Source organism: Monopterus albus, unplaced genomic scaffold, assembly GCF_001952655.1.
Source record: "Monopterus albus unplaced genomic scaffold, M_albus_1.0 scaffold32.1, whole genome shotgun sequence".
In the NCBI taxonomy this organism is placed as follows: domain Eukaryota; kingdom Metazoa; phylum Chordata; class Actinopteri; order Synbranchiformes; family Synbranchidae; genus Monopterus; species Monopterus albus.
Window position 1 is genome coordinate 68451 of NW_018127912.1, and position 11176 is coordinate 79626.

Consider the following 11176-nt stretch of genomic DNA (forward strand, 5'->3'; position numbering starts at 1 on the left):
AAATTCTGTGTTTTTCTGTCAATATGGGGTGCTGTGTGTACATTAATGAGGAAAAAAATGAACTTAAATGATTTTAGCATATGGCTGCAATATAACAAAGAGTGAACAATTTAAGGGGGTCTGAATACTTTCCGTACCCACTGTATTTACACTGAATTGGTTGAATAGGTGCTTTATTGGACGCTGCACCTAGAAATCTCAGTAAGTAACATGAAGCAACATAAGAAAACAAATACTTATTCAGTGGGTGTTCTTCCTGCTCCATTTGCAGTTTAGCCATGTAGAGGTATTATCAGAAATGTTCATTTTCTGCACATACCAGCCACACTATACTGTATGTGACAAAGAAACGGATGCATGCCATGTCCTGTCAGAGGTGACACCTTGTGGGCCTTAATAGTGGAGGGGAGGAGGGGAGATGGAACAATACGCCAGTTTGTGGCGGTCACCTCTATTTAGGGCTGGAGCAGTGTTTATGCCTCAGTGCATTATGGATCATCCATCGCTTTGATTTGGTCTTTGTGTTGTATGATTGTAATCATGCATCTTCAAACATCAGAGTGCTATGTAAAATGGTAAACTAATAAACAGACTGATTCAAAAAGAACCAGTTCTCATTTCTTCTCATTGAGGACTATTCAGTCTTTGAAGCATTCAAAACAGCTTCTTCCACTTCACATTTCATGGTTGTGTGATTTATTGTACTATGGACTTGGTTTGTATGTTACCCTGTATCAGTTCCCCTGATACAGCTGTAGATGGGTCTGCGGTTTACCCTCCTAGGTTCCCTTCCTTGTTTCTCAGGGCTTTGAGTTGCATCAGTGGTCAGTTAGCAGTACCAAGAGCTGCCCAGAACATCGGGCTCTCACAGTGGTACTCGGCACTCCGCTGTGATGCGCTTTGCTTTCTCATTTTCTCAGACTCTGCTTATAGCTGTCGATCCAAGCCCTTCTCACTCCTGTTGTGTTTTTCAGCCTGTCACTGTTAATGTCTCATCTCATCTTCTCTGGTCTTTCCCTTTACTTCCCTCACCCTCCATCTCAGCTCTCTCCCTCCATCACTTCTCACTCTTCCAATTGTTTTGGCATATAGGTCATTATCTATGATACCAGAGTTTTTCAGGCAGAGAGCTGTGTTTCAGCACAGAGCAACAACATCTGCTTTGCTTCATGTTAGGCCAGGGATTGCTTTCCCAGTGGGCCAACACAAGTGACAAGGCTGACAGACAAAGTGGTCCAGTGAAATTCTTCATACTGTTTCTGAAGTGCTGACATCTGTTGGGGCCAACTGCTGTACCCGTTGCTGACCTCACCAAACCTCACTCTCTTACATGGCAGGATTTTTAATCAGCATGTTGCTTTGGTTTCAAAGTACAGAGGGGAGTTGAATGATAGGGATTTCCTCTGAGCTCCCTCCTCTTAACCTCTCTCAAGCACTGCCACATTATAAGCTGTTATGCCACTTAGCAGTCTGTCATATCCTTCTTGTCAGTTTAAACTTGTGACTGTTCTACCCATGTTTTTCCGTACGCTGTCATTATCCTGACTGTTTTTCCTTGCCATAAATATTTTCACACTTCTTTGACCAGTGCACCTTTGATTTGGAGCAGATTTAAAATATCTTGTGTTTCTTTGAAAACAGCAGTTGCATGTAGACCCCTTCACTTGTTCTCACTTTACTGTGTCGTAGGCTTCATATGGATAAAATTGCCGTTTGCTAAAAATGAAATCTGTCATTTTCCAGGCCTATAACTCAGTATGTTGTAGAAGCCCCTTTGGCAGCGATTACATCTTTGAATGCAGAAGAAGGAAAAAATAACCCACCTGCACCAGGGCAGAGATTCAGGGGTCTCACCTCATGGGAACTATGTTTGAAAGAATAACAGAGCTTTTACATAGCAGGCAGTGTTTAAGAACTGTCAGTAATGGTAAGTGAAAGAACAGACATAATACCTTCTTTTCCCAAAGGAGTGACTGTACAGCTTTTCAGAATATGCTTGGACGGACTAAAGGCCAGGAGCTGGAGAAAACCCACTACTTAGTTTGACTACAAACACCAAATTATCCAGGATGCATAATTTAGGTAAAAATTCGCTTCATTGTTGGTTCATCTGTGAAAACTAATCCTGAAGATCTGGGTATCCCACAGAACTTTTCATCAAAGATAGTAAAGGTTTAATTTATGGTAAACAACCTGAGTCTTGTCCTCAGTACAGGCCAAGATTCGGATTAAGATATTTCCTGAAAAATGTAAGTCAGTCTCTTAGTATATTTGCATGAGTATATAGCATGCATATTAAGACCTTAGAGATTCAGGCAACATTTGTGAGATGACATGTTTGAATTTACAACTGGAAACAGTTATAACTTTATAGCCATAAAATGCTCCCTCGAACACAAGTTCCTTATGTACCGAGTCTGTCATCAGCCACACCATTTAAACAGTTTGCTTCACCAGGACTAATTACACGTTGTGCACGCCCTGACTCAGTGACAGATTTCCTTGTCTCTGTTACTAAACGAAAACCCTACTTTCCCATGAAATTTAAAGCAGGACTGTAAATCGATAATGTGGCATTTGTGGTTTGATGGAAACTGAATGTGTTTTAATTTTAGGAGGCTTCTCAGGAAAACCATGAAGGCTTTGTTTCTGGCACGGACATGTTCAGGTTTCACTCAATCAATATAATGTTGGATGTGATTGCCTGATGGGATTTTAATGAAGCACCTGAAAAGGGAGTGGGTTATGTGTAAATCAAGTGTGGTAAGGGGATTCTCTGTTCCAGTGAACTCGACAGTTGTATCGGATTGAAGGGAGGGTTAGGTCACAGGTCACTTTAGGGAAGGAACCAAGTCGGCCTGATACTTCAGGACAGCAGTTACTGTCAGCTAAATGTTTATATGATGCGTAGTTTTTGAAATTTTGACACGCTGTATTACATTTCTCTGAAGATGGCGTCTGGACAAGAACACTGCCTAAAAGCAGATTTGTGGCTTCCATTTAGCTATGCTGCTGAATTTTGCTGTATTCTGCTGTAATGTTTTCCAGGAAATCCAGTGAGTGCTCTCACTCAAAGACTTCATTCTATCACCCTTGTTGCCTAAAACAATGGACTGGTTATAAGTGAAGTTTTTTTGTCAGACTTTCGCAAGCTTGAGAATTACCTCCTGGGACACTACATAAAGGAATAATATCATTTTAAGATGTACGTCAGTGGTTTAATGTTGCTTTTCCATTAATATGTTGCAGACAGATAAAAAAGATAGGCCAAAATTGAAATATCCTCACTTTGAGTCCAGAGTATGAGTCAAACTCCAAAACCACTGGCTTCTGCAACATGGAATTTCTCTGGTCATCCCCTCCCTGCCTGGTAAATGCTCATCTCGTTCAAACTCCTCACTCCTGGTTTGTTGTCACCAAGCTCAAGATGAGATAATCCTGATAACATCACTGTGACATCATCTGGGTTATTTTCTCAGGCCTGATAAAGCTCCCATAGAAAACATTCAAAGCCATTAAGCTAACGTTTTTATCCTCAAGGGAAATTGGTTTGCAGGAGGCACATACACATAACCACATTCATATACCACTCAGCAGACATCAGCACAAATCAGTGTATTACTATCCTACACGTGGTTATAGATTACATTGCACAAAAACAGTTATAGAAATACTTACACAAGGAAAAATAGTCTGCACCACCAGACAGATAAATACAAAATACAAAGAAAATACAGGAAGTACACTACACATTCCTGATTGCAACCTCTTATATTTGTGCATTATACAAAGTAATGGCCGATGAGATAAAGGAACTCTTTGTTCTGTTAGTTTTAGCTCTTAAGGCCCGTAGATGTTAGCCTGATGGCAGGGCCTGGAGCTCACTGAGCAAAGGATGTTGTGCATGTGTAATTATCATGGACATTATCTTGCAGAGAGCCAGTGATTTTACTAGTAATTGTCACAGTTTTGCTAAGTAGGTTCTTTTGAGCGACATCAATGTTGCCATCCCAAGAGAGAATGCAGCATATCAAAATACTCTCAATAAACAATTTATAAAAGGATCTTAAGATTACACAGTTGGAGTCGAAGGAGACCAGCTTACATAAAAAATACCACATTATATAACTGTTCGCACAAGCTGTGTAGTAGCAAACAGACATCCATGTATCACACTGGCAGATTACCCCATTCAAACTATGAACATTTCAAGTGCGGATGTCAAAGCTGTGGTTTCGTCTTCTGTGACTGCCTCAGCAGCAAACAGGAAACCAAACATCTGCCATAATGCTGACAAAAAATGCACACATAACAGAAACTCATTTTTGAGTTCAGTGAAGCATTTGGAAATGGAGACATTTTGACCAGTTTGTCATCTTGTGGGATATTATGTGGCATAATGCAAATAACGAGCAGACAGAACAGCTCTATCTCCAAAAATGTAACAATTCACTTATTAATCCCAGTAGCCCCCATTCAACTGAGTGGCCCGAACCCCTCCCTATTCAATAAATAAAGCTCTCAAATCAGTTAATACTAAAATGCTGTTATTGCATGTTACATGGCAAATTATTTTCGCATCTGGTTGCAGTTTATTAAAGCTGTTTTCATTTAGACAGTTTGTACTGATGAAAGGAGATAAGAGGCAGTGTGTTTGCTCACTGAATGGTCAGTTTGGGTTCAGTGATTCATCTGTTTGTTGCCCTGCACAAGTCAATTTCCCATATTTTTCACTTGAATGAACATTGCAGCATGCACCCTCACCACCCCACAGTTGTTTCTTTTGGCAGTAGTTAAATCAAATGATGTTTTTCAGAAGACAATGAAATGATTCCAGTTGAGTATCACATCGGATACAGTGTTCTATTTTTCATGCATCAGTTGGGTCTGCCTCATTTGCGAACGGTTTGGATTCAATGGCCACCGAGTCCTGATTTGAGTCATACTGTACCGTACTGTCTTTCTTCACTGGTAATGAGATTACTCACCCAGAAATGTAGTTTGCAGTGGCAAAGGTTTTTAATGCTTTCTTTGTGGAACAAAGGCTTGATTCATGAAGAGACACTTAAGAAGCTGCTGTGGATGTACTATAAATGGCAGAAGTGTCACATGGGTATATAAGAGACATTAAAAAGCAATGAATGACTGTGGCTAATGTAGCTTAGAATAAAGGGGCTTTCATTAGGAGACAGTGCTAATGAAACTGATAGTGTGGTTGGACCATAAGAGAAGGAGAAGTGACCATTAGAGCAGTGGGGTGGCTGTCAGGCTGGGTAGCATTCCCAGCTCTCCTGGCACTGCTATTTGTTCTTCCTTTTTCTGTTGCATGTATTCATGTCTCACATTTGCCTGTTTTGTTGCTACGCCCATGTGTTTGCCACACTCTGACTATTCTATTCTTAGAAAGCAGCCTTGTTAGCCAGCAGATGGCTTGGGACTGGTATGATCATGGTGCCCAGGAGGCAGTTTGGCTGCAGACCTGGAGTCTGTTATTACAGCTAATCTGCTTTCTGTCATTCAAGAGGCTACTGATGCAATTGGGCTCAGTGTTAATAGAGTTCACTGCAGGGTTATGCAAATGATGCTTTGTGACACTGCTAACATTTGCAAACAAATGCCACAGGCTACAGAAAAATGGATTTAAATACCACAGGATTATTGTATCACTTCCAGGACAATGGGTTTCTTGAGGACAGAGATGCTTCCCTAAATCAGTTCTAGCCCAGAATATTTACAGAAGGTTCACATTACAGCATGAACTGAACTGACCTCAAATTTCAGGATGGCTATTTTAGTGGACAGCAAATATTTTAGCATGAAAAATACTGACCCCTAGGATGTTGAAAATATTGTACAAAAAACCTGTTATACGGTTTGTACATATTCATTTGCATATAGTGTATGAATATGCACGTCTTCGATATTGTTTAATCAAGAGGTGGTTATACTGAATTTCATCGTCATAGTTCATCCTCGTCACTATGTGTTTCTTTTGGAGACAGGTGACAAAGTCACAGACAGCCAGAAAGGAAAGCATGCTTTTTTATTAATTTGGAAAGTCTGTACTTACAGTAAAAACTGGAAAATTGATGCACATCTTTCCCAGCCTCCCTCTCTCCATCTCTTCTACCTCCATTTCATGCTTTCCATCTTATCTAAGGCCCAAAAAAAAACAGATCATGAGACATGATATGAGAAAACGTTCTCTTGCTATTCAATAATATTCATATTACCAAAAGGCAAAAGTTGCAAAAAGAAGCTAAAGACAGGCTGTTGCTGTGTCATGTCACACAGATAAATCAAAAAAACCCAAAGACTTCTGGGCTCTTCAACAGAGGCTGATAGATGCTGGTGTCTTGAACTTTGTTATCTGAGGGAAAAAACAGACCCAAATCTGAATCTATAATCTCACAGTTCCACTTTACCTTTATGCTAAACAAGACAAACCGAAGGAGACCTAATGTCTGTCTGTGTTCCCCTTCAGGTGTATGCGTTTGTGGTTCATAGTGTCTTGTAACAGCAGACTTCACACAGACATTACCACAGGTTTCTGTCACAGCACAGGAAACGTTGTCTCCTCCTACTATACATTAACAGCGAGCGGCTGCTGCTGCTGCTGCTGCAAGTACATACTAGCAGACTGGGCATAGCTGAGCTGTTTTAGTATGCTTGTTGAAGCAGTGCCTTGGCACACGGCCTTCATCTTCCAGCAGCTGATCCTCCTTAAAGTGAGGTAAGCCATGATTTGTAGTTGACACTTGTACTCCAAAGAAAGTCTGTCCATTTGGTGTTCCCAATTCTTTAGTGATTATGAAATTTGTCTCAAACATATAGCTGCACCAGTTCACTTTACTTTCTGAAAAGTCAGGATTTGTCTTCTGTACGGTGCCGCTAACATAAGATAGTAGCTGGTCAGAATGTGTGCAACATTAGGAAGCAGATGTATGTTTGTTCCTCTTTAATTTGTTAGTTGTATGGCTGACCTGGTGCTCTGGAGAAAAAATTATAAGATTACTCAAAAAGAAAACAGAAATCTTTAACAGTTAGCGGAGAGTTTGTCTTGTTCTGCCTGCTGGTGAAAGCTGGGTTGTTAGCAGACAGTGTAAATGACAGAATATCACCTTTCTGTGTAGTCTTGTATGAAGGTCAGTGCTCATAAATGTGCACTTTAAGTTTGGTGTGTCCTGTTTCAAACAGGAAATGAATTGCTCAGATCAGTCGTCGCTACAGTTAATCTGATTTCACTTGCGTCTGTGTAGTGAGTCAGGAAGTTGCAGTTTTAAAGTCTCTCCCTCCACTTTTGCTACCATTTGACCATTTTTCAAATGGTAGATTTTAATGTTCAAATATCACACTTTATGCATGCATATTTAAACTTAAGGAAAGTTCATGAAATCTATAACCTAAATTAACATCACTATTTATTTATCTTTCTTTTTTGTATTCCTCAGGGTCAGAGGTCAATCTGAGCCACAGCAACATGTCTGAGACCGCCAAGCCCCACCACCCTGTCCCTCCAGGTAAGGGGGAGAAGACCCATGACAGCGACTTCAGCTACGTGGGCATCGATGCCATTCTGGAGCAGATGAGGAGGAAGGCTATGAAGCAGGGCTTCGAGCTCAACATCATGGTCGTGGGTGAGTCTCACACACACACACACACACACACACACACACCAACAATAACCATTAATAACTGCATTAGTTCATGTTTGATTTGACCCTTTTCAGTTCCCTCACATTTTCATTCATGGTGTTTTGTGTTGTTACTTTATCTGCCACAAATTGGGCTCATGTGCAGCTAATGTAATGCCAGTGCAGGAGGGAGGCACTGTGAAAAATGCACTTAAGAATCAGAATCTCAGTCAGCTTTATTGGCCAGGTGTGCTGGACACACACCATCTATGATGTCACAAACAAACAACCCTACACACACTTGAGTGTATAAAAGGATGCTGTCAGGCTGAGAAAGTGGCATAATGATGGCAATTACACTGACAAGATAGAGTACACACTCCTGAGGAAGCACTTGGCTCCTCAGACAGCTGCAGCACACGGTCAGTTAGGTGCCAGTATCAAGTCTGTGTATAATTGCACACACCCCTCCATGAATGCACCTGTGCACACCCATGCAGGCAGGCACATGTGACATAGAAACATACAGCATGCAGACTTTAAAATAGTGTCACAGTGTGTTCAATCACACACTGGAATATAAAGCCTCAGCTACGTTTCAACTTGATTTTTTTTTAAGCTCTCATGTTTATGTTTTGTTTTTGTTCTTGTCTGCATGTTGGTAGCAACTGTAGAAGGCGGTCAGGTTGATTTCAGTGCCTGCAGGGTAGTGTTTTGTCGTGTCAGCACAGCTCCAGGGAGAGATCCCACAACACGACAAAATGGATTTGTTGCATACAGATCGATGCTGGCCATCAAAAGAAGTTGTGGCATGAAGAGAAAGTCTTAAGAGTTCAGGGTGGCTCGGTGAATGTTTATTTGTGGGAATGAACAAAGTAATGTGGCTCAGTGAAACAACACTGTCTTTAATCTTTCTTGGATGTGCACCTCAGTTTTCGTAATTGTTTCAGGGAAAGTGTGCATTTCTACATAACGCTGACATGCATCCACTTGTAGTGCTCCATCAACTTGAGGATAAGTGAGATGATATATAACATTCTTATGAAATAACACTCCCACTGTGTAGACTGTTGTAGAATGCAATGAAAGTTTACAATAACAATAACAACTATACGTTATTTCTGATGATCATACCAGTTTTATCCTGCACGGTCTCAGTCTTTGTGGCTTATAAGGTTGACTTTTTCTTTTTTTTTAATTCAGTCACTGGAGTTCATGAGATATATCGGTGTTTACTATAAAGCTATGGAGTCAGATACCTCTTCATTTAGTTTCCTGGTTGTTAATGCAAATGATATGAAGAGTTCCAAGAAGAATGGCAGCATAAGACATAAAATAGAGCATGCAAAAATAGAGCACCTTTTGTGATTCTAATAAGGTTTGCATTGGCACTTGGATGGCTAGTGAGCATGTGAAAGGTTAGAGCAGCTGTGGTCTTGGCCCTGTCTCCTCCCTGCCTCAGCCAGCTGACCTTTTGATTTGCACCATGCAGAGAGGACAGTCAGGGTGTCTGTTTAGGTGTGTAAGTGTGCATGAGAGAGAGAATTTGAGAGTGTGGTTAAATGCATGCGACTGAGAAGACTTCATGTAGAGTGTGTGCAACAGAGACATGCATAGAGAGAGAGAGTGGTGTGACATGTTGCCCTGGGTGTCACAAAGGGTCTGGCAGCTTGGAAACACTCCACATGCCCCAGTGGATGCAGGGGCTGTGAACAGAGGGTGGGAGAGAAATATGGAGGAAAGAAGTGAAATATACTGAGGGCATATATGCATGTGACCTTTTCTTACAAGAAATATGAAAACAACACAAAAATCAAAGTCTTCTTTTACTGCTGTGTTTCATTTGAACCTGTATTTACTGTAGTGGACCATATCATTCTGTAGTTCTAGTAAAATTTAATGCACAAAATGTGTTTCTATGGTTGAAACAAACAAGAAATGGTATAAATACTACAAATGTATAAGGCTGCATAGTGAAACCAACATTGTTTATTTCTGAAATTAGCTCTTCTCACTTTGTAGATGTGTAGAAAAAACCTGTTGAATATATTTTGAAGGCGTCTTCTATGTTTTCCACTTAACAGTAAAAATGGAACATTGATCATATACAAAGAGAGGTACTGATAGCTGTCATGTGTGACTGGTGCAAGTAATGTTTGTACTGGCATTTGTTGTTTTGTTTGTTTGCATAACTCAAAATGTAATACATTGATTTTGATGATTTTTATTTTATTTTTTTTGGAGAGGTAGGATATGGCCCACAGAACAAACCATTAGAGTTTGGTGCTGATCCAGATTATCATCTGGATCCAGGAGTTTTTATAAAGGAATCTTCAGCATTGTGAGATATAGGGACGATTTCAGTGTTTTATTTATTATAACTCCATACGCAATGCCTACAGTGCTTAGACAAAAATTGCACAACAACATCCCCACGTTACCACACAGCAAAGTATGATCTGGATCCAAGTAATATTCCAGATGTGGCGATCCAGACTGTTCAGATTTTTAGGGCTCACTGAAAATTTGCTACTGTGAGACAACAAATAATGCCACAGACTTGCAAGATCAAATTCTAGCTGGAATTCAGCAGGGTGTGGACAGATTTGACATATCTTTAAAAGTTACTGAGCTAGATCCTGAGGAAAATGGTGGTAGTCATCATTTTTTTAAAAATATTTGTTCATGGTAGCATGTGTGAATGTGTTTCTGTTTGAGTTTGTGTGTGTGTGTGGTCTATACAATACATCTGTCCTCCTGGCCTCCTCGGCCTGCTTGCCGTTTCCCTGCAGCTGTCCTGCTATGTTCATGGTTCATTACTGATGTCCTGTGCATACTCAGTCACACCATTTGTCATGAGAAGATCCTAAAAGAGACTTTAGTGTTTGAATTGAATGAGGCCCATGTGAGCATTTGTGGTTAAAACCACTAGTGACTGTGCTGCTACTTTCTCTACATGTTGTGTGTGTTTTCCTAATCAGGTCAAAGTGGCTTGGGGAAGTCCACCCTGATGAACACCCTGTTCAAATCCAAGGTGAGCCGTAAATCAGTTCAGCCCGTGCCAGAGGAGAGGATCCCCAAGACCGTCGAGATCAAGTCCATCAGTCACGGTTAGCCAAAGATGACAGTAAATAGTGATTAGTATGTACAGTACGTTTCCAGCTGCTCTGTTGCACTCCTGATATTTTGCTTTCTCTATGTCCCCTTCGCCAAAAAAACAAAAACTAATTAGATGACTTTTCTTTGTCTAGATATTGAGGAGAAAGGAGTGAGGATGAAGCTGACAGTAATTGATACTCCTGGCTTTGGAGATCAGATCAACAATGAAAACTGGTGAGCTGAGGACACTTGATGCCAAGGCTGCAGGAGCTGTTAGACAGTTACTATCTCTTATTCTCTCCACATGGTTATTAAAAACACACTTCAGTGTCTTATTAAAAACACAATTGCAGTGTAGTTTAGTCATAAGAAACACTTGTCTGTCTGTGAGCCTTTTAAATTACAAAATTTCATCTGAAATTCATTCTAATAGTTTTTGAGGT

At 40.5% G+C, this 11176-nt stretch overlaps 1 protein-coding gene across 6 annotated transcripts in view; it reads left to right on the plus strand.

The window, feature by feature from the left end:
• The window catches only part of septin9b (septin 9b), a 69405-nt gene that overhangs the window by 47123 nt on the left and 11106 nt on the right, over positions 1-11176 (plus strand). For 5 of the 6 annotated variants that reach the window (XM_020597028.1, XM_020597027.1, XM_020597026.1 and 2 more), the window contains 3 exons: positions 7452-7637; positions 10616-10744; positions 10886-10967. In XM_020597028.1, the coding sequence (XP_020452684.1) occupies positions 7452-7637; positions 10616-10744; positions 10886-10967 (397 nt within the window). Of the gene's footprint in view, positions 1-6656; positions 6734-7451; positions 7638-10615; positions 10745-10885; positions 10968-11176 lie in introns of those variants that run through there. The other variant, XM_020597032.1, reaches the window with a different exon arrangement.